The following is a 23542-nucleotide window of genomic DNA, read 5'->3' on the forward strand; positions in this document are numbered from 1 at the left end:
GGACGGCTCTCAGAGCCAGCACAGCCAGCCCCCATGAATGCAACCCAAGACACCACTGGGCGCCACTCGCTGACTTTCCATCGGCTCCCCTGTGTGCAGGGGGAGCTGCTGAAGCAGGCACCAGGCTGGAGGGCTGTCCAGGACCCACACAACCTCCTGCCTTGCCTCCTCTTCCTCCTTCCCCTGCACCCGTGCAGTGTCCCACAGTCACGCACATTTAGTGAGGCCTGTCAGAGTAAGGTCAACCTCACGAGCAAAGCTGGGAGTGCCCAGAGTGGGTGCCCAAGTCTCAGCCCCTGCCAGAGGGATGCATGACCAGACTCACCCCCCAGTGAGGAAGCGGGGCAGCAGCTCTAAGCAGTGAACAGGACTGGGCTAACATGAGGTCCCTTGGGAGGAATGTCAGGTCCTCCCATGAAACAAGGAGGTAGGATTTACCCTTGAGCTGCCGCCCTGCCCCATCTTTCCACTGTGAGAAGGATCCAGATGGCTGCATGGCGTTACCTGTAGTAACTCAGGACATTCTCATCGTGGGCATTGCCCGCCCGCGCTTCCTGTGCCAGTTGCCGGATGCTTTTCTCATGATGGTCATTGTTTTTGTCTGTCCAGGTCAGCCAGACCTCCTCCTCCGAGTACTCAATGCTCAGGTACTCATGCGTCTGAGACATCTCCTTCACCGGCCTTAACCTACCAGTATACCAGGGTGATACAGACCATTAACCCCATAGTATGGATGAGGAAACTGAGGCACTGAGTGGAGTTGTGACTTGCTAAAGACCACACAAGGAATCAGGAATCCCAACCATGGCACCTCCCAGACCTTGGGAAGCCTGTGTGGATGCCAGCGTGGTGTGAGCAAGCTGAGCAATGCCAAAGGATGCTTTAATGCTGTGCCTTAGTGAATCCATTTTGGGAAGTTCCCAGAAACCCAAGGTTCAGAGTCCTAAGCCCGCCCATTCATCATGCACTTTCATGGCCCTCCTCACTGCAGTAGCCAGCACCTTGAAATCCTTGACCCACCCAACACCCCAGCAAGGGAGAAAAGGGCTGGGATCACCACTTTTGGATGGAAAATGGAGGCACAGGGCAGATGATGTGATTCACCCGCAATCATAAAGCAAGTCAGTAAAAGAGCAAGGAACTGAACCTGGGATTCCCGAGCTCAGGTTCCCATGTTACCAGCTCAGCCACCAGACTCAAGACAGATGCAGATTATCCCATGCGTGAAGAGGGGAAGCTGAATAGAGAGATCTGGTAACTTCCCTGAGGCATCTGCCACCATGCCGTAATCACATGACCACCTTCCTCTGCCCTCCTGATGCCAATTTACACCTCCAGAGGCCCCGGCCCTACAGTTTTACCTCATGCCCTAGACAGAAGAGGGATGCTTCCTTGAACCATCCCTGCAGCTCGGCCCCAGGGGGCTGGGAAAGGGCCCTGTGCCTCCTTGGCTACTCACTCGGTCTTGATGAGGATGTCGCTGTTCTTGGGGTCCAGCACACACTTGCAGATCAGCTCCTGGGTGACGGGGATGGCAATGTGGTTGGACACGCACAGGTCCGAGAGGTAATCTAAAAACCTGGGGTGTGACAGCAGAGCAGTGTTTAACTGCAAGGCGGGGGGGAAATCAGCTGGGGGCAAGGAGATATCCCACTGGGTGCTTTGTGAACCCAGGCTGAGGGAGCAGGGGGTCGACAAACGACATCAGCAACATCAGCACGTGATCCCAGCTGATGGGAAACCCAGCTCCTACCCACGGTCCTGTCCCTCCCTCCTGCATCCCAGTCTCTGGAGTTCGTGTCTGTCCCGATATAAAGTCCTACCATGCAAAATGCCCCCTTTACAACCTTATGTCTCTGCAGCCCAGAGACCTATAGTGCAACATAGCAATGCTCATTACACCCCAATGGCTGCAAACGCCAGGGCAGAGGAGTGGGAGGACTCAAGAGGAAAAAGCAGATTCCCCAGCTTTCCACCCAGGCCCCCGGCTGGAGCCCCAGTACACAGTGACTGGGAGGCAGCGCCCTCGCACCCACCTGGGCTCCCGGTTCTTCCGCACCAGGCTGACAAAGGTCTCCACCTCGGTCTTGGTGATGTGCTTCTCCAACAGCTTGCGGTTGTTGTGCAGCAAGGCAGTGATGGTGTCCTCTGCCAGGATGTCGTAGCCAATCTGGGACTGCATCATGCCAAACTGCTTGGCGATGTGCTCCTGCAGTGGGGTGGGAGGAGAGACCGGGGCTGGAAGTCCAAGCACTGGCAGTGGGCAGTGACCCATAAGAGGGGCCTCCGCACAATTCAAAGCACGACTCAGCCCCCTTCTCCTTTTCAGGGCTTCACCGCACAGCCCCTGGCTCAGCAGGGAAGAAGAGCAGGGCGCACCCTACCCGGCAGCTGCCCCTCAAGCTGCAAACAGCAGCTGAGAGGGAGATGCAGGATAGAGAGGATCCATCCCCCATGGGGATGACAGAGCAGATCCATGGATGCTCTGTACCTCCATGTCACCCAAGCCACAGACACCCCTGGGAACCAGAGGCAAATACTTGCCCTGTGTGATCACACAGACCCTGCCTGCTCCCTTGAGGCAGGGAGGCATCATGTTATGGTGCGACTGTACAGCGCCCAGCACAATGGGACTCTCATCCCCGAGAGGAGCCTCTCACGTACCATCCAATATAGATCGCAGCAGTACAGGGGGAGGCTAGGATGACCTGCAGCTGTGGCACACAGACCCACCTGGTTCTTGCGATAGTCGTCCTGGGAGTGCCGCAGCACGCGGTAGCACAGGCGGAACATGTACTGGTAGGGGGCATTCTTCTGGTCCGACAGCTCCTCCAGCCTCACCAGCGGGCCTTCCCCACCCTTGTCCTTGAACGGAGCCTTCAGGATCCCAAAGATCTGCCCAGACGCACAAAGAGAAAGCTGGTCAGTCCCTAAGTTACCTTTCATGGCCCCCTCCCTGAGTTGGTACCCGCCCCTATAGAGATGGGAACTCATGTCTGGCTCAGCTCATGCAGGGATGAGCAGGGTCAGACCCCATAAGGCTTTATTCAGTCATGCCAAATGAAGCACCCCCGATTCATGAGATTCAATTGCCTTAGATCAGAAGGAAGGGAGGGCTGGAACAGCAGCAGGAGGTCAGGCTGAAGCAGAAGTGGGGGCTCTGGGAGCGCAAGGGGTTCGGGACTTGAGTAGTGTAGTGGAGATTGTGTGGCATTGCCGAAGCTGTGCTGGGCAAGGGGGAGGCCTAGCAGAGGAGCTGAAGACAGGACCTAAGTAGCATCAGAGGAGCTGTGGGTGGAACAGCGGGAGGCTGCCGGTGGGACTGACTGGCACGGGTTGGGGAGAGGAAAGGAAGCTTACATGACCCCAGCACAAATTATGTCTGCTTTTTGGCCTATGTCAAAAGCCCTTTATTTCTATGGTCTAATTCCCCCAATTTAAAATGCTCCTCACTATGTACCAGTGCCCACGTAGCACACCAGCTGGCTGCACGGACCCTGCCAGCATTCCCCTCCTGGCCCGTCTGCCCAGCCTGGCCCCAAAGTCCTCATGACACACATTTTCCCTTCCAGATGGTGAGATTTCACTGGCCGAATCATCCGGGCTTGGACCCAAACACTTCCCCTGTGTCCCCTTCGCTCCCTAGCCCACTGCTCACCTGTTTCAGGATGTTCTGCTCCCTCATGAGCTTCTGTCTCTCCCGGTTGGGTTTGGTCACGAGGATGTCCAGGACGTTCTGCCCATTGTTGGGCACATCGCTGACGAAAAACACCAGGTCCTCCAGGAGCTGGATCACAAACCTGCAAACAAGACAGGGGACAATAGCCAGAACAGCCAGACTCTCTGCCTTGCCAGGGACGCCAGCAACAGGGAGCATGAATCATCATCACCCCCGAGAACAACCCTCAAACCATGTGTGATGTCTACAAAACATAGGAGCCAGGTCAGGTTCTAGGGGGGTTTTGCACAGACCCCGAGTTGGAAGCTACTGCCTGACCATCTTACAGCCTGGTTTATGCCCTGAAGCAGGAGAGTTTACATCCCTTACAGCTGTCCTCCTAAATGAACTACAGAGTATAGCCTGGACTCCAGGACAAACATCCTCCCTCTTTCGAGCCAGCTCATGGGGTCTGGAAAGATGAGGAGGGGTCAGGATCTGGATTACAAACATCTCTTCCTCCAGGCGAAGCCAAGTGTGTGGCACCATGCAGTGCAAGGGATTCAGCTCGTCAGCATGCAGGAGGGCCGGCCAAGAGGAAGTGGCTCAGTATGTGTCACAATTTGTGTTTTTCTCAGGAAATGCCAGGAACCCACCCACCTAAGACAAATTCCTGACTCGCTGACCTGCTGCTATCACACAGCCATCTCCGTTTGCTTTCCTTGCAGCATGGGAGTGGCGGATGGAGGCCTGATGCACAGTTCTGCTGCCTCGCTGCACGGCCGGGCAGCAGCGGGCTTTTGAACAGGCCGCTGGCACGGATGCAAGGCAGCTGTGCCACAAGAAGCAGAGCGGCAGAGGGCCATACAGCCCAGGGACCCAGAGCCATCAGCACCCATCACGGGAGGGCATGCCAAGTCCAGCCAGCTCTCCACGGCCAGGGGGGTACACACTTCACTGCTCACATAGGCCAAGCTAGTCACCCTGCTGGACCCCACATCTGTGATGGGGCAGGGCTCTTCACAGCCCCTGGGTCCCAGGGTGTGAAGATCCATTTAGAAGCAAGGCGCCAGACTGGAGGAACAGAGTTGCCTGATGTGTGCGTATGGCAAGGGAAGAGGGCACAGCCAAGATGGAGCTAAGTGACAAGGGGACAAGATGCTGGCTGGAGTTGGAGGGTGAAGGGTTTTCAGCAAAATTAGGCCACAGACCGCCCATTCAGTACTTCAGGTGATGGGAGCTGCCAGGTACTCTAACCTGAACCCCTAGCCCTGAAGCCATTGCCTCCTCCCCTGTCTTTAAGCAGACCCTGCTCCCTCCACCCACAGGCCTCTGGGTAGCCCTGGTTTCACCCTGGTTCCTAAAGCAATTAAATGACAATTTTAGAGGAAATGGGACTTTTCAACTACAATCAAGAGGTTTCTGCTCATCCATCTCATCAGAGACAGCGCTCAAACATCACAGTGTTACAGGCAGAGATGTACCACAGTGGCTGACCCCAGACATCACTGTGTTTGGACCGCAGTATGGGAACGTGGCCCGGTTCTTACCGCCGCTCGTTCTGGCTGAGGAAGCCCTCGTTCATCTTCTCCACCACATTGGCCAGCATGGAGCTAGCATCGTTGGCAAAGTCCAGGTCTCGGATTTCTGACACCGGCACAGACACGATGGCAAAAGCTTCTTTGTCCTCCTTGGTGGGGCAGGTCCCAAGCTGGAAAGAAATAGAGAACCCAGCATTTCCCCATCTGCTCGAACCCCAACACAAGCATCTTCTGCTGGGCCAGATACACGCGGCAGCCTCTCCGCAGCATGCAACAGGGCAGGGCAGGGTTCAATTCTTCAGTCCTGCCTGCCACGAGCACTGCAGCATCTTTGTTGCATCTGGGGTGGGACGCAGTGAGCCACCTTAATCCACACCTGCTTGGTGGCCACCATCCGGTACTGTATTGACTGGCTGGGATGGGTTCTAGGTGGGCTGGGTTCTAGATTGCTTTTCTTGCCCTGATCATCAAGAACCCAGATGGTATTTCTGGGCCTCTGGGCACAAACTCTGAATGTCGCTTCTGTGCCTACAAGGTCAGAGAGGTACTAACTTCAGCATCCTAAGAGCAAGGAGGAACAAACGTATGTTGGCAGCAGCAGCCCAGGGTGCTCAGGCACTGAACGTACCATGAGACGGATGGGCCTCTCCTCATCCACGTCAATGGGCACGTTGGTGCTCTGGATCCAGGTGTTGGTGCAGAGGTGGCGCAGCCTAACGTAGGAGTTCCTGAAACCACAGCAACATAGGTTCCAGTTTGACAGGACTTTCCAACCTGGCCATGTGAAATGCTTCTAACCTCCCCCTGCTGAAATGCAGCCACCTCTGGGGTGCAGCACAGCATTCATTCTGCACCAAGTCTGCATAGCTTCTTTTGGGCAGGGAAGGGAGAGAAGCAAAGCTCGGAGGAGCTCAGAGGAGCAGCTGACAGCTCGAAGGAGCAGCTGGCAAGGTTTGCAGGGAAATGAGGGCAGCCAAGCTAACAACCCAGCCTCCAAGATGTAGTGGTGACCCCTTTTTATCTTCCACAAACACCAGGAGATCCCAAACGCACACGTCCTTGATTTCTGTGTCACTGTATGGCCAAGACCCAGCAGCTGGTAGGACACTCTCAGGGAGCAAAGGGACCCACACCACTTCCAACTGCAGCTGGGTTTCCCTTAACAGTCCCCCATCCAAGACCTGACTGGGCTCCAGAGCTGGACTTTCAAGGCTGTGACTGCTTCTCCAGGCTCCCCACAACCTTCCTTCACCCCATACCTTGCTCAGGTGCAGCCCAGCCTGCATAAGAATGGGCAGCAGAGAGAACTGGACAGCTGGCAAAGCCACCAATCCCCCAGCGAGGAGTGCAGGGTGAGTCAGTTAAAAGGATCCCTCTGAGGTCCCTACCCTTTGCTAGACAGCCATGCTCTCAATAGTCATGAAACCCTGTTTGATTCAAGCTGCCCAAAGTGCAGGGACTGCGAAGGGAACTGAACCCCACGTGGCTGAGCAGGCGGCCAGGCCTTTCTGCATACCGAGGGACAAAGGAGTCCGTCTTCTGCAGCGTGGTGGGGTCCAGCTCAAAGAGGGAGGCAATGTCGTTCCCGTGGGGTACAGCCACCAGCCGGTATTTGATCTTCTCGCCTGTGTTCCTCCGGCTGGAGCGACTGGTCCCGCCCTGCGCCAAGGGATGAGGATGTCAACAATGCTAGTGAGCAGGTGTGCCCAGGCAGCCCAGGGGCCCCTCTCTCTCTCTCTCTCTCTCTTTCTCTCACACACACACACACACACACACACACTCTCGGGTCAGGAGGGCTTGATTTGCAGCAGGCACTCAGAGACTAGGCGGTGTCCTCGCAGCACCAAGCTCAGTCAGAAGGAGACTCAAAAGCACGAGTGCTGCAAGATGCATGCCATTCACCAAGCCAAACCCATCTCCAGCACTCCCCATGTCACTTAGTAGAAGAGCTCTCCCTTTTTCCGGGCATAGGAACACATTTTTTCTCTCACCACCCTCTCCCAGCCTGGTGTCCAAAAGACTCAAGGCTACACGGCCACTCCAGGCAGCTGGATTTCAATTTGGCAGAATAATCCACGGGGCTTCAACCTGGGACCTGCCCTTGAGGGTGGCAAAGACACTAGACTGCTGCACAGAGATGCCTCAAGTAACGAGGCATTTTCCAGTGCTTCCATGAGTACTGGGTGCTGCTATTGTACTGGAGCTACCTATCCCTGCAGGAACAACTGCCCCTGTTCTTAGCATTGAGGGAGGAGATCATTTCCAGGCCTAGGTAGCAGCAGTGCTGCTAGGCAGAGAGAATCCAACTCACCGTGGATGCCGACTTGGGCTCGCTTGCATCTCCTTTGTAACTTGGGTTTTCCTAAACCATAAGAGAAATATGAAAAGAAAGGAAAAACAATCAATCTGCTGTGTCTGGCCCTTTACAATTCCCAGCAGAGGGGTACATCCCCTGCTATTTCTACCTGTTTGGTACATCATCCAAAGCCCAGAGCATGGGCAGAGAAGGTGGAACAGCGGGGTTTAGAGAACGCAGTCAGGCGGCAGAAGAGCCTCGTGGCCCTTGCGCATGCAGAGTGGGACTCCGTTCCTACTAGAGTGACCGGGCCACAGACAGTGGGCAACAAGCCTGCCACAGCCCCAGCTCACAGGGCTGGGTATACTAGCTTAGGCAGCACGGACTAAGAATTCAGGTCCCAGAAGCCTCACTGCTGAAAGCCCACCAAGGGGAATGGGTTACAGCTCGGAGGAGCAACCCCATTGCAGCCCTCTGAGATTCAACATGCCAGATACTGCTGAGGACGTTTTCCAACTCTCTTTTGAAGGCAGCAAAAATGCGTCCGCCTCTTGGCAAAACCTGGCCATGGTATTCTCTGTTCAGTACTAACTATTGTTCCACCCACCATTCACTGGGAATAGATAAGGTTTCCTTCCCAGCTAGGAAGTACCTCCATCACGGCTGTGCGATACCCTGCAGCGGCCCCCTTTCCAGGAGTCACAACAGATATCCACGTGCCCCCTACAGCCCTGGTGCACTGGACAGGCACTGTTTTATCTCTGGAGGGGTGCACCTTAGTGTCATATGAAACCATGTTATATAAAGCTGGAGGCTTCTCTAGACTGTTATGAACAGCAGATCCCCCGCCCCCAATAACTCCACTGGCTTGAGGCGAGTCCTTCTCGATAGCCCCTTTCTAACTTCCCTGCTCTGATTCAACCACAAGATATGGGGAAGAGTCAGGGATCAGTAGGGGAAATTCTCTGTCTTGTATTACATGGGAGATCTGAGTGAATAGTCTTCTTGGCTCCCTCTGATTCATGAATAGGAGAGGAGCCAGGACAGCATTTGGTCTGCAAGGGTTAAACGCTGCTAGCCAAATTCTGCTCTCGGAGCCATCCGGGCGATGGGGTTGCACTGGTCTGGCCCAGAGTGAGCAAATAAAGGACTGTGCATGGAAAACATGAAGAGCCAGTCTGACAAGCGCATTCCAGCTCCGGGAGACGGGGGTTCAGCTGGGAAGGTCTGAGCGCAGCACATGGACAAACAGCAGCATTGTTCATGGCCCCGCTCCCAGAGCTTGGCATCTCTGCCTGGCCGCAGGCACAGAGTTCAGGACTCTCCCATGAACACGGGCAAGGCACTTTGCACAGAGGAGACACTTGAAGCAGCCTGGAAACTGTGTGAGGGCCAAAAATGGTCCCAGAAACACTGCCTGGCTCCAAGGCAGCTGCACCAGGTGGGACGTGGCCCTCTGGAGAGGTGTTGCTGCTCAGCATTGCAACCAAGATAACACTCCCTTTGCCATGGACTGTCAGGCTCTCATGGACTTCAAAGGGAGCAGGATCCCTCCCCACCCATCCAGCCCCCGCACCCACCTTACCTCTGCTGCCAGGTAGTTCCCAGTGGCGAGATGCTTGAAACGATACAGGCCGTTCCAGTGCCCGGCTCCACCTCGGCAAGGGTCGTGATGGACCACCTGAAAGAGATGCAAGGAGAGGAACGATGGGCTGAAGCTTTAGGCTCTGGCTTAGGATGGAGGAGAGCCTGGTGCAGATCCCTGCCCTGCCAATGCTTCCTGTGTGATCCTGAGTCTCTCTGCACCTCAGTTCCCTGCATGCACAAAGCAGATCGTGGTATCACCCTGCCTCGCAGGCAGGTTGTGTGACACTCAAACACTGCGGGAATGGAGGCTATCCAGGTTCCACCTGAGACAGGACATGGTGAGGTGGGTGGCGATGGCTACGAGACATGCAGTGTGCAGCTGGAGACAGTCTCTCTAAAGCCTCTAGGAGCTCCAGTTCTGGGCTCTGCTTTGGACCCATCACTAGCTCCCCATCCATCCCTCATGAAGCAGCTGGGACAGCACTGAAGCCACAAAAGTGCTGTAAGCCCAAAGCCCAGCATCCCTAGGCTTGAAAGGTGTTGAGCCAGCCAAGCACCTGATCAGGAAACAGCGTGAGCTCTACAACCCATGGAGAGATCTGCCTGCCTCCACCACGGCTAAGCCCCGCTGCACAGGTCATCGGCTGGGTTGGAAGCTGTGAGCATCAGCAAAGCAGGCACCCCCTCCCCTACCTCTGGAGCTGCCCCTGCTCGCTGAAACACACGGCTGTTCTCCTCTGGGTGCGTCGGTTAGCAAAGGGAGACCTAGCACACATGCTGCTCTCAGCACTCACCTCCACTTCCCACAGGGCGTTGGAGCTGGTGGCGGAGGTGGCCGACTGCCGCAGGGTGGTTCGGAGGAAGACGTGCAGCTTGCTCTTGTACTCGTCACAGGTGAGGAACTTCTCCTGCTCCGCGTGAAACAGCCTCACCACGTCCCCCTGCCAAGGAAGGACATGGAGGTGAGGCTGCTGGCACAGCGACAGGAGAGGCATACACAGCGAGGTCGTTTTCAGACTGCCTGGTACCTCGGGCACCCCTTGAGCCAGCAGGATGGGTAGAGAATGGCCTCACCCATAACCTGGGGATCTGCTCAGCAGGGCTGTTCTGTCCAGACCTCCTACTACGCCAGGGCCTCTTGTCCCCCCACTTCATTATGAAGGGGTTTCTCTCCTAGAGAGGCAGAGAGCTCTACATGGCGTCAGCTCAGACTGGGAGTTGTTGGGGATGGATGGTCTCTCACTGCATGTACACGTAGAATGCAGCATGGTGGGACGTGGCACTTGGCTGAGGCCACCTGGCACCACCCTAATGCAAGCAAGACCAAGACAGAACCAAGACAGGTAAGTGGCAAGTGGTCTATAATGGCCCCATAAGGGTCACTGCATCTCCAGAGATGCTGCTGCATGTTATTGCAATTCCACAAGCAGTAGAGGATGGCTCCCTTCCCTATGTGGGGCATCTGGCCTGAGACTATAGAGGCAGCTGCTCTGGTCCTGCCCAAGGCACATGCAGAGCCCTGCTGGGGTCATATCTGTTTACAAGTACAGGAAGGCTCAGCTGGAGGCCTAAGGCAGGGAGCACTGCCCAGCGGCTGGAGCAGAGCAATGGGGACAAGTCTCCTGCGCTGCCTGCTACCAAGTCACTCCGTTTCCGCAGCCTCTTTGTGCCTCTGCAGTAAACGGGTGTCAAAAGAGTCACCAAAGGAGAAGGCAGAGGCTCAGCTAAGGAATGTGCTCAAAGCCTTGTAGAGAGGCTTCAGAAGCACTGGATGAGCCTAATCCCTGGTTCAAGGATACCGAAGATAAGATCAAGAGCTCCTCCAATTGGAAGGTGCCAAAGCTGAACAACAGCTTCCCCAGGGAAAGGTCCTTTCCCAAGATAATGACAGCACTGCCTGGCTCCTGGTCTGTCATCGGTGGCAGTGCCTGTGTGCGGGATTGTCCTTGAGAACTGAGTGAGGACAGCAGGGAGAGGGTACCCAGGGGTGAATGTAGGCGGTTGGCCTTGAAATAACCAGCTCTCAAGCACTTAAAAGCGATAAATCCTCCCCAGAGGCAGAGCTGATGTCTCATTCCTCCAGCATGTTTATGGATGGAGTGGAGATGGGGGGGACTGACTCCCAGGGGCCCTGTCTGAGCAGCCCAGCACTGTTAAATGGATGTGCCCCCCTTACCCCTTTCAGCACTTCCTCCATGTGGTCCCGGAACTGCATGAACAGGTTGATTTTCCAGCTGGTGTTACAGTTCACCGAGTTCACCTGGGGAAAGAGGGAGCACGAGCTTAGAGCAGGACCAAAACCAGAGCAGCAGACTCCAGTCCCAAGCCACCGGGGAAGTCTGGATCCCCAAGTCACATCCCCAGCCCTGTTGGGGACTCCAACCCTTCGCCCAGTACCTCTTTGCAGCCAGCGTTGTCGGCGAGTTCATAGTTGCTGGCGTGCAGCGGCTGCCCGGCATTCACGGGGTTCAGGATCACTTTGTCTCCCACAACTACCTGAGGAGGAGGATTAGAGTCACAATCAAGCTCCTGGATCCCAGGGGATGCTGTATGGGTCCCTTAACGCTCGACGAGAGCCTGACAGGCTGTCCTTGGGATCATGCTGCCCTGCAGCAGCTCTGAACTCAGGCAGAAGGAGAGAGCATCGCCTGCTTCTGGTTCTGCCCCCAACCTCTAGCAGATCACTCTCCCCTTCCCATGCCTCAGTTTCCCCACCCACCTCACAGGGGAGCAGAGAGGCTTAATACACTGCTGTTTGTGGAGAGCTTCAGCAAAAAGGACTTTCTATCCTTTTACTGACACTTTCTCCAGCCTAGCCATGCTCACATTATCTCCGTTGCTCCTCAGTTTCCAGAATGGCTGGATGAAGAGCCAGGAGCCCTCATTGCCCGTAGCATCCAGTGTCACCCTCATGGCGTTCTTCTCCAGCAGGGCAGGGAGCCGCTTGTTCACTGTCAGGTACTTGTTGCTCTTCATGTGGAGAAGCTGGAAAAGCCAACTGCCTCAGAGTGGAGTCCCCCAGTCTCCCCCGTGACAGCAAAACCCAAAATTAAGCTGAGAGCAACCCGGTGGGCAAAGCTAAGCAGTGCAGACTGGGAGCCAGAGGGTACAGAGGCTCTGCCTGTGTCCAGCAGCCTCAAAGACTTGCCTCTCCGGACATTACCCTCTCTCTTATCCACTTGTTCTGCCTGGTCCTGGGCTTCAACCCCAAACCCCCTCTACAGTCAGAGCTACAGGAGTGACTCAGGACTTCCAATTCACATGAAGCCAAGAGTCAGAGTTGCAGGAGTGACCCAAGACCTTCAACTCACATGAAACCAAGTGATTACCCCCAAATCTAAATGGGCCTCAGAGGTAACCACCAAATCAGGTCCTGCGAGGACATGGGAGAAGGGAAGCAGGCAGCCATCCAGGTGGCTTCACTCCTTACTGTCGGGGGTTTCACCAGGAGGTCGCGACAAGGGCCATGCCCCCAGAGCTGGGGGCAGGCAGGGCCCAGCAATGCTGAACCGCTGGGAGGGACGCGCGCACCCTGTACCTGTATGACGCTGCCATACTTGACCACGTCACCGTGCACCTTCTTGTTCTCCGTATCATTCTGCTTCTGCTCCATCTGAGCCGCATGCTGTCCACAAAACAAAGAGCAGAGGACTGTGAGTCCCAGCCTCGGCCCTCAGGGAGGGAGAGTGAGGCCTCTGCTACATCTGAGATAAGTGATGTATTAACCTTGTTATGTGTCAATTTAGACTGGCTGCGTGTGTAAAGTACTTATCACACAATTAAATGGTTAATTGCAAAATAGATGGAGACCAGCCACAGGTGCAAAGTAATAAAAATGACTCTCCAGCTATATAAAGAGCCAAACAGCTATCAAGTTAGTGCTTGAAAATGTGTAACAACTCTAGACCTGGTTTCTATCCAGCTTTCATTTGAACGTGTAGCAGAGCCCTAAAGAAGCAGTGAGGCCACAAGGGCATCTCTCATCCCGCTCCAAGTCCACAGGCAACTTCACTGAATCAGGGCTGCATTTTACAAAGCAGCCTGTAATTAGGGGCCTTTCAGTATCTGGCTGCTCAGCCTGAGATGCCTTGAATTGGCCTGGTCAGCTCTGCTCAAAGCCCCCTGGAGCTGTGGGTAAGGTCCAAGGTGGCTTCAATTGAGCACCCAGAAACTGAAGCACCCAAGATCAGAGGGGACTGGATGTGCTGGCCTCGCGCTTCAGGCCAAGTCAGCCCCAGACCTTTCCAAGGAGCTCCCTGTGAAGAGCCAAACAAGGGACCATGGGCCACTGCTTGGTGTCAGGCAGGTTTGAACATCAGGAGGTCCCAGCCACTTCTCAGTCTGCAAGTGCCGATGGTCAAGTCTTGGGGAAGAAAAAAGGGGGCAACCCCAGAGGTTACTGCATGTCCAAACTTGCTGGGTGGGGGTAGAAGATGGGCACGCAACAGCCAAGAAGCTGGGGAAACAATTGTGCCCATTCTGAAAGGCCTAAGACAGGGCCAGGCACCCTCCTCCCAAAAACACCCTTCTGCTTTGCATATGTATCAGGAGAATCAACACAGGCGAGACCACAAGGTGATGAACAAATAATCTCCCGCAGCAGATTCACATGGGAAACTCAGGGATGTGATCATACCAGCAATGCTGTCTCTTGGATTTCCTGCCAGACTATTGAGCTGTCCTTTGCAGTGGAGCCCACCGAGGCAGTATCCCAGTGAGACGCTGCTCCAGGGGAGGCTGCCCCTACAGTCAGCATTTTGAAGAACAAAAGTCCCTGCCTTGCGGCCCCGTGATGAAGAAGGGTGACACGTACCCAATGGCCACGGACTTCTGGGCAGCCTGCGAGGGTCCCAGGGTGACTCTGTGGATGATTGTTCAAAGCGTGCAAGCTTGCAGACCCCACAGAACTGATCAAATGAAGGGTTGTGGGGAGCAGCAGGGGGACCCGGTCCTGCCCATCTACTTCTCTATTTCTAAAGCAGCATGCAAGGAGCCAGCAGCTCACTGGCAATTGAGCAGGACTGAAAGCTGCTGAGACAGCCATCCATATCCCTACCCATTCTCAAGAGGGAAGGGAAGGAGCTGCAGGGAGGCAGAGGGGGGTTTTGAGCCTGCAGAGAAGGCAACTAATGGAGCATCGGAGGCTACAAACCTCCTTTGCCTCCTTGGAAGCAGCAAACAAAGTGATTGCCCAAGCAGGTAAGTGCCATGACCGTAAATCTGTTCTGCCAGATACTGCCACTTGAAGAACGCTTCGCTGACAATCAAAAGGGCTTTAAAACATTACCGCCACTTTCCTTTAATTAAACCGCAGTCCCCTGAAATCCTCCAACAAACACTGGAGAGACAGCCTGAGCATGCACGGTTTGGGAGGGGCCTTCACTTCACCAGAAACAAGACTTGTAAAATGAACTGCACGGGAAAAGGAGCCAATAACCCTTGGGGCTGCTGGGCTCAGCCTGTGCACAGGAAGTCGGGAACAGAGCACACCATTGAAACAGGTCTGAGTATGCCAGGGAAGGGAAAGCGTGGCCCAGCGCTGCTCCCAGGGAGAGAAGAACGTAGCAGCAGCTCTTGGAGCTGAACCCATTTCAACCTCTCTCCCACCTCCACAGGACAGGGTTCAAAGCTGGGGGTGGGGAGTCTGGCTGCCATGTGTCTCCAATACAAATTGCTTGCAGAAGTGAAAGAAGTTTAGTGCTCCTGGCTTGTTTCTTAGAAGACGTTCATAAATCACCCATCATGAGATGTGACTGGCGGCCTGTTCCAGGAAGGGAGGTGACAGGTCTGGACTGATGTGCATCGGCTGTGGGGAGCAAAGGCAAGGGGCCGCAGATCAGGACTCGCTCCAAAGTGAGCACGTGCATTTGAGCAAGGGATGTGTGTTGTTAGGTGGGAGAAGAAGACAAGCTTGTATAAACTATCTAGTAACGATGAGGCCAGGACTTGATTCAGACATTTAGCAACGGAGGCCTTCATTCATGATCCATTTCCATTAAGGCTTGTTAATAGTACAAGGCATTTTCTAACCCACGCAGGAGAAGGGAGGGCATTTCCATACGCAGTCATGTATGGCACAGACTTGATATCACATCTTCCTGCCTTCACAACAAGACCGGAAGCCTTTCTGGAAGTCGAGCCGTAATCAGACTCAAATTATAAGGAAGTACTGGGTGACGCGTTTTGTCTCATGTCAGACACAAGGACAAAAGAGATGATCGAATGATCCTTCCCAAACTCAAAATTCATGACTCATCCTTTAAAACATGCCAGTTGTCTTTGATAATTATGCAATGTTTAGTATGGGCCTTGTCCAAATTCATTAGAGTCAAGGGTGATGTTTGACTTTGATGGGTTTTGGATTGGGTCCTATTCACAGTTTTTCCCAAGCTGCCTAGCTCCCAGTGCTGTGTCTGCCTTATTTCTCAAATCATTTCTGTTTTCACAGGCACCACTGTCTGCTATGGTCTTCTCCCACTGGCTCAGCCTATCTCTGCTCCAAGAAATGGGCTGTTCCTTCTTACAAGCCAAGCAGGGATCTGGATTTGTCATTACATTATCCCATTCTTCTCCTGTTCAGTCAAGAGGTGTTTTTGCCCCTTCTTTAGGCCCAGAGAAGTGATGGGCATTCGATGGCTCCAGTCACAAGGATCCCAAAAGGCAGGTGTCTCCAATGCCCTGCAGAGCTACCACTGTCTGAGCTCTCTATCACCCACCACTACAGTGGGAAGGAAGCTGTTTTTATCAGCGAGGAGCAGCCCCACACAAGAGCTGGGCACAGGAAATAGAGAACAGAGTCTCAAGGGAAAATGGTAATGGTCTCAAATGCAATTCATCATGGTGCCCTCTGGTGAGGACTCCAAATTGCAGCCCTGCAAAAAAGGGATCCCATCAAAGGACAGCATCTCCCTACCAAAGACTGCCAGTGCAGCACTGACTCAGAAGGAAGCCTGGCAGTCCTGAATCAGCTAGGGCTGCTGCCTCCTTCAGCTTCCCTTTGATGGAGGGCTCCCTTCCACGTGACACTTTACCTTGCGTGATCTGGGAAGATTGCAGCCCAACGTGATACAGTGACTGGGCTTCTTAAGTAGCGGGTGTCTTCAACAGACTTCCATTCACAGATCGTTGCACTAGACCTGTCCAGATTTCATAAGAAGCATCGTGCCATACCATCCTGCCCCCGATCACATCCGTTTTCCCCACGGTCACTCAGTGGTGTGGCCATTTTAGATTTTTCCAAATACGCATAAGAATAAATACAAGCCTGTCATATATACACACACGTGTGCTAATAGACACATGTACACACACATACAGAGGCTCCCTCCTGCACATGCACAGCAGCCGTGCTGCAAACTTTTATGTTAAATATCATCGTACATTATTAGCATCTCCCCCTCACACACACGTGCATGGCCCTGTGATGGCCCAGAACACAGATATCCTAGGAAGATGAAAGCTTTCAGGCCAAATTCATCCCTGGATGTTAATGGGTATAACCCCACCAAAGCCTCTGGACCTGTACAGCTTGATGGCAATGTCAGGGCTAGCCCAATGCATTTCTACCCACAGTGGAAGCAATAAAGCTATCATCAGATCCCTGCTCTGTGATGCATTTACCACTCCCTGCTCAAGAGCAGATCTAGAATGTCAATGCCACAGATCTAAGGGATTCCCCTTTCTCCCAAGGACAGAGAAGCCAGTCTGGAATGAAAGCAAAGGAGAGGCAAGGAGACAGCAATGAAATCCAAGGATAATTTATCCAACTGCCGAGGGCAGAGAAGCAAACAAAGGTGTGGATGACGAGGGCCCCGTGCAAGTCCAACTCACTGGTGCAACATGCTTTGTGGTATACCCCCATGGTAGTTTGTCTATATAATAGTAACAACAACAATAGCAGTGGTTCTGTTTGTCTGCAGATCTCATAGTGCTCTGCAAAGGAGGTCGCTATCACTATCTCCATTTACTGGGATAAGATATCTTAGAAGATTATATAGATAAAAGCCTGCTGCTGCTACCAGATAATGGAATGGTTCCTCTCGTTCATGGGAAAAGAGGGCCGTGATGGTCCCTGGTGGGGGAGACTGTTACACAAACATTACCAAAAGAGGGCCCAGCTTTCCAAGAACGCCCCAGGGAAAGCAAAAGATGTGTCCATGTTTGTGGGGTGAAAAGGCTGGCAAATCCTCAGCCAGTTACTCGATGATGCCATGAGGACCGTCAGCGGCCAGAGCCCCCGGAGGGAACGCTGCTCACCTGGAGTTTCTGAAGCAGCACGACATCGGCGATCTTATCCTTGTCCTGCTTGGTCTGCTTGGCTTTCCAGTACTGCTTCTGGGCAGAGTAGCGGTTCATGGGACATACTTTGAAAAGGCAGTCTAGGAGGAGAAGCAGCCAAAGGTTAGCCTGGGTCACCAACACAGCATGCCTGGTACGTCCCCTGATTTCTGTGAGTGCGGGATGCAGCAATAACCCTGCAGAGATGCATCCTATTTCAGGATCACTCCTGGGAAAATCCCCGAGATGCCAGGGGTTAGGCCGCTCCACTGGAGACCAAGGGGCAGGCCTTCTGCTGAGGAGGCTGCCAACATACCCAAGGTGAGGGTATGGGTGCTGCCTTCAGATCAGGTAACTGCAACATTTGCAGTGACTGTCCCGGTGCAGGCAGTCTGCACACATGAGCACCTGTCTGTCCGCAGCTACCCACGCTGAGGCTGCAAACCTGGGGCGTGCGCTCAGGCCTTAAGTATTTTCAGTGCAACCCCTCGTATATTAACAAGTACTGCCCAAGAGCTGTTCAGAACAGCTGGTTTCTTCACCTCTGCTGCTTTTAGAATGAACTACCAGGGAAACAGGATATGGACTAGAAAAACAACAGTGCTGAAGATCAATTGAACCACACTAGGAGGAAGCAGCAAGCTGTGGGCTTCACAAGGAAATCTTGCACGACAGAAGTCTGTGTGGTAAAGCACCCGGTCTGAGAAACAGTCAGAGCGCAACGGCTTTAGGCTTTGCAGTGGCTGGCTGTACTCTGGGTCCCAGAGTTATTGTGAGCGCCTCTCTCCTTCTCCCTTGTAACAAATCCATGCAGCTGCAACCCCCTATCAATACTCACAGAGAGGATAACAGACTTACTACTGGTGCTAGTAGTGATGGGGAGATGTCTCAGCTCACTGGGGAGACCTGCTTTGGGAGCAAGCCCCCAGGTCTGGATCCCAGCTCCCCAAACGCATGATATTTCTACTTACGGCCAAACTTCTCCATCCTCCTCCCCCCCCACTTCCAGGTTCCACCTGTTTTTGGGGGGAAGGGCTTCATGGTGTTGCAATCCAGGTGCCCTACTTTAGGATCTCTAAATTGAGAAACAAGGGCAACCTCATGGAAAACATGAGGCTGTTGGCACTGTGGAGGCTTGGAAGATGTGGGGGCAGAGGCTGGGGAGGAAGAAGTATCAGGCCCTGGGAGCTTGGATCACTCCTGAAATAGCAGCCCAGAAACTTGAGACACAAAAGAGAAAATCATTTCGCTCCTTGGCTCCCGGCCTGAGGTGCTGGCAAAGAGGTATGTCTTTACCTGGGAGTGACGAACAAACAAGGCTGGGGTGCAGTTCTCACCGTCCCGGGGCTGTTGGAGGGAGGCCAGGTTTCATGTCTCACTCCACAGGTCTATTTGCTCATGGCAGAGCCTGTGCTAAGGGGCTCTTGTGATGCTGTGCCAACAGAAAGGGGGTGCCAGACCCACCTTTGTGGCGGCTGATAGACTTTGGACCGGGTCTGGGCCCTGTGGAGGGGTGGGGCGGGGGAGACACGCCAGGAACTCAGAGGACAGTCTGCTTCCCTCCATCGGGACCTGGGGTGCTTTACCGCTTTCCTGCCTACCCCCACAATAGGACAATTATAAAAGGATCATAGAAACGTATCTGTTATCCAAGGATCACATAGTGCTTTGATCCTGCCATGAATTACGCTGCAAAAAGGACCTTGCTGAAGATGTCTGGCTGTCAAGAGATGGCTCCACATCAAAGTCCTGGATCTAACCATGCCCCAGCCTTAGGGGAGCTGAAACCTAGCACAGAGCACTGCCACTCACCACCTTTGGGAAACTGAGGCACAGAGTAATTTAGCAGCTTGCCCTGAAGCACAGACCCAGGTTTTATACCCAAGTTCTGATGCCCAGGACCTAATGACTCTGCCCTTTAAGAGGGTGATGCATGGAAAAGTCAAGGCTGGCCTTGCAGGAGTTGTGAGCTTGCTGACCATGGAAGCAGAGGCCATTGTATGTGACAGTACTGACTGTGACCCAGCACCACTGTCTCATCAGGGCTTTCCTTTCATTCTCTTCCAGTTTCCCTCGTCTGACTCAGAACCACATTTCACGGATGCATGTTGCAAAACCGCGTAGCAGAAACAAACGCCTCCAAGGTTGGTGCTGGAGCTTTGTAGGACCCATCAGACTTTTGTCACGGCTCCTGTAATTTATTGTATGCGTTATCTTGGCCACTGCCCTCCTCTGCAATCACAGAATGATAGAGAAGTAGGGGTGCTAGGGACCCCCAGAGACCATCTAGTCCATCCCCCGGCCTGAGGCAGCATCATCCCTGTCCAAACCATCCTGTACAAATCCATAATCTAACCTCTTTGTAACACTACTGTCAACCCTGACACAAGACCTAACGTATAACATAAGACATAAGGCACGGGACTTATGAGGAGAGGCTGGGTTTATTTATTCTGGAAAAGAGAAGACTGAGGAAGGATTTAATAGCAGCCTTCAATTCTCTGAAGAGGGGTTGCAAAGAGGATGGAGCTGGACTGTCCTCAGTGGTGGCAGAGGACACAACAAGGAGCAATGGGCTCAAGTGGCAGCAAAGGGAAGTTTAGGTTGGATATTAGGAAAAACTCTCATGAGGAGGGTAGTCAAGCATTGGAATAGGCTACCTAGAGAGGTTGTGGGATCTCCGCCCTTTCAGGTTTTTAAGACCTGGCTAGACAAAACCTTGGCTGGGATGACCTACCTGAGGCTGGTCCTGTTTGGAGCAGGGGGTTGGACTAGATGTGACCTCCTGAAGTCCCTTCAACTCTCATTTTCTATGATTTTATAACACTCAAACTTGCGGCAGGTAAAGCAGGGGGACCACAGCAGCCATGACTGGCAGCAAAAGCTGATTACAGCAAGCCCAGCTCAGCAAGCGTGTGCTCCAGAGTAGGTCAGGACAGGGGTTAAATTGAACCAAATTCAAACACCAGGAAAACAAAGGACTTTGCATGGAAACTCCCTGAGGAGCAGCAACCAGATTCATCTTGGCATGTTAATCCATTAGGATCAAAGTCCCCCTGGGAAGCCCGCACCTGGCAAGAGTCACTCAGCAGCTGGCAGGATCAGGCTTTCAATGGCCCCATTCCCTCCCACTCACACGCAGCAATGAAGTTGTCCACTGTCTACATATGCACACAGAAACCCATTGAGAGGAAGGCAGAGGCAAGCCGGGCACAGAAAGCCCCAGCGCGGTGGAGGATTTAATTGCTGCATTTGCTTTTCCCTGACGTGCCTGAACGTGGGCCTCAGAAATGCCTGGGGGGCACCATAAGAAAAGCAAGGGAGCAGGAGCTGCCAGGCGTCTTTCAGAGACTCTAGCAGCCCCAGCCAAGCCCAGGCACTACACAGCTGAACTGGGTGTTTCTAGCCCTGAGGCAGCTGGAGGGAAGACTCCCAAGGTATTTTAAACCCCTGAGCCTGACTCCTTCCACCTAATTGCCTTTATGCCACACTGGCACCACTTAAAGGGGGTAGAAAAAGGTCTCGGAGACTCTCCTCTCCAAATCTCACATAAAGGTCTTGCCCAGCCAGCCACGGGGCTCTGCCATGGCCTTGCCGCTGGCCCCAGCACAAGGCCTGGAGCAGGGCTGTGGCCAGGATGCTCTGCCCTCCAGCTACCCGCTGCTTGCCAGGAGCCCAGAGGAGGCTGTGGGAGGCCGAGCATACGTTAGAGCAGCCCAGTGTCTGCCCCACCTTACACCTGGTGCCCCAACCCAGAGGAGGATGCAAGTTAACCTCGAGCCTCTCTCCACCCCTGCCAAAGAGCTGCAAGAGAGTAGCAGAGTGCCAAGGACACTGCTGCACCACCCACCCGGTGACACACGACTGCTTTTCTGGCTGCTATAACAAGGCCCTGTGTCTCACATAGAGCACAGGTGGGCCCAGACCTGACATAAGGCTCCCTAAATTCTGGAAGAGTTTGTATGTATGGTTCCCCTTCAGCCCCATCTCCAGGGAGAGAGATTTTACTGGCTGTGAGGGCAAGGAATCAAGATGAGCATCTTACTGCTAGCATAGGATCCCTCCTCATTACCTTAGGCTGCTCCCATCCAAGCCAAAGACCCACTGGCATCACAGGCGCAGGCTGGAGCAATACAGAGCTTGCTGGCTTTTGCTGTCGAAGTCAAATACATTCCACCCCAGGATGGCAACACAGAAGCCCAGAAGGGAACAGGAGTCCCCGGATGAGCACTGCACCTCTCACAGAGACTGGTGTCATGAGACACGTTACAAAGCAGAGACACAAAGCTGGGAAGCTCCATCTCTAAATGAGATGTATAGGCCTCCCATTACAACAAATTATGAGGCCGTGATGAAGGTCAAAAAAGCTCCCGTGCTAAGCTCAGAGGCTACAAGGTCCTCTGACACAGTTTTTTCATGTGCAACCATGAACTTTGGTGCCGAGGCAGAATAAGGGAAACAGCATGAACGAGCATCATGTGTGTAACTGTACCCAGAGACGGACAAAGTAAAAAAATGTCAGTATTAACTCTTAAATATGTACACCAGGTCACGGCCCTGTGGTCCCAGGTGCTGTATGCACATGCACCAACAGGACCAGATCTTCTAGCAAGGCCACTTGCCCATCCTTCAAATGCTTATCCTCTGCCATGATTCTACCAATCAACTTAGAGGCTTTACATCCTGACACATTCTCCCATGGTGCCATATCCCCCTGCCTGGACCCACCTGTTGTGTCTTGCCTTCTTTGGTTGGAAGCTCTTTGGGGCTGGGACTGTCCGTTTTGTTCCCTGTTTGTACAGCGTGTAACACAGTGGGGTCCTGGCTCATGACTGGGGCTCCCACCTGCTCCCATGATGCCAGTAATAGGTGCCCGTTTCCCCACAACCTGTGACATCTATAGCCCAGAACAGGGGAATTTCCCCAGGGCAAAGTGGCTGCACCTGAAGCACATGGAGTCCTCGGTATGAGGAAGGAACAGGAGCTGGTATTCCCAGCTCACGTTGCAATGGAGCAAGCAGCAGGGCTCCAACCGAAGAAGGTGGATACGAGGATCCTTGTCAGGGACTGGAAGAACCAGGATGAGAGACCCAACACTTGAACAAAGGCCCAAGCATCAATCCTAAGAGGTGCTGGGAGCTGCGAGTGCTTGGCGTCTTGCTGGCTGGGACACCCAGGGGCTAAGAAATGCCGGGGGTTAGGAAAAGTGGGAGGAATGCTCTGGTTGTCCTGCCTGCCTGTCCTGGCTTTGCCAAGCCACTTCCAGGAGCCAGGAGCCGCCCTGCCCCTCCACTGACTCATCACCTTTTCCATTTGCACCAGGACGCGAGGCAGCCAGCTCACAAGGGAAACTCGACAGCAGCTGCCTCTCACTAGAAATGGGAAAGAATGACTGAGGCTCCAACCGGGGTGGGGTGGGATGGGGTGGGGTGGCTGGAACGTGACAGCCGAGAATAGACGGGGATTTAATGTGTCTCCCTAAAAGCTACCTGCCTCTTCAAAGGGCTGGTTAATCCCTCCCTGAGAGCTGGAGCCTGACCCAGCAGGCACGAGTGCTGCCCCGGGCCAACAGCTCACAATGGAATAGGTGCAGGTCGGCATCTGCCCCTCCGTCCATCCATCCATCCCTCTGCCTCCCCAGCAGCTTCCTCTCCACCGGCAGCCAGCGTGACATATGTGAACGCTAGGGCAGCCGGGACTGTGGTTCAGGTAACCAAGCTAACCTGCCAAGATTTGTGGTCAACACACTGGACTGAGATTCAGAAGAGGTGGGCTCAGCTCCTGGCACTACCACACGCCCATGGCGTAACCCTGGGTAAATCACTCAGCCCCTCCGCCTTCCCCACACTGCAGAACAGGGTGAATAATGGCTTCTGTGTTTGTCCTGGCTATTTGAAATCTTGGAGGGGACAGTCAACTACCCTGTGCATTTATAGCACTGATCGTGGCCAGCAAGGCACTATTTTAATACACCTAACTAACAATAACACCCCAACAATGGGACCCTCATCTCAGGCACAGCTCTTGCAGTTCAAATTAAAAACCACTCTCCAGGCCCAGCCAGACCTAAAGAGCAGTGTACATGCTCCAGTGTGTTCAGAGAACAGCCCAGCCACTGCGACAGTCACAGCCAGAGACCGCCGGAGGAATCAAGGAAAGGTGGTAAGAAGGAAGGATTTATTC

General features: G+C 53.8%; 1 protein-coding gene across 1 annotated transcript in view; it reads right to left on the reverse strand.

The window, feature by feature from the left end:
- Positions 1-23542, reverse strand: part of ITPR3 (inositol 1,4,5-trisphosphate receptor type 3) — a 68462-nt gene that overhangs the window by 30949 nt on the left and 13971 nt on the right. Inside the window, exons 3-18 of the mRNA XM_014594568.3 lie at positions 17339-17460; positions 12621-12707; positions 11909-12067; positions 11480-11578; positions 11259-11342; positions 9877-10023; positions 9081-9176; positions 7511-7561; positions 6716-6858; positions 5828-5927; positions 5209-5369; positions 3659-3800; positions 2734-2895; positions 2037-2209; positions 1460-1579; positions 505-687 (exon numbers count right to left, since the gene is read on the reverse strand). Coding sequence (XP_014450054.2) covers positions 505-687; positions 1460-1579; positions 2037-2209; positions 2734-2895; positions 3659-3800; positions 5209-5369; positions 5828-5927; positions 6716-6858; positions 7511-7561; positions 9081-9176; positions 9877-10023; positions 11259-11342; positions 11480-11578; positions 11909-12067; positions 12621-12707; positions 17339-17460 — 2029 coding nt within the window. The remainder of the gene's footprint in view (positions 1-504; positions 688-1459; positions 1580-2036; positions 2210-2733; positions 2896-3658; positions 3801-5208; positions 5370-5827; positions 5928-6715; positions 6859-7510; positions 7562-9080; positions 9177-9876; positions 10024-11258; positions 11343-11479; positions 11579-11908; positions 12068-12620; positions 12708-17338; positions 17461-23542) is intronic.

The sequence above is a fragment of the Alligator mississippiensis genome, chromosome 14 (assembly GCF_030867095.1).
Source record: "Alligator mississippiensis isolate rAllMis1 chromosome 14, rAllMis1, whole genome shotgun sequence".
Taxonomy (NCBI): domain Eukaryota; kingdom Metazoa; phylum Chordata; order Crocodylia; family Alligatoridae; genus Alligator; species Alligator mississippiensis.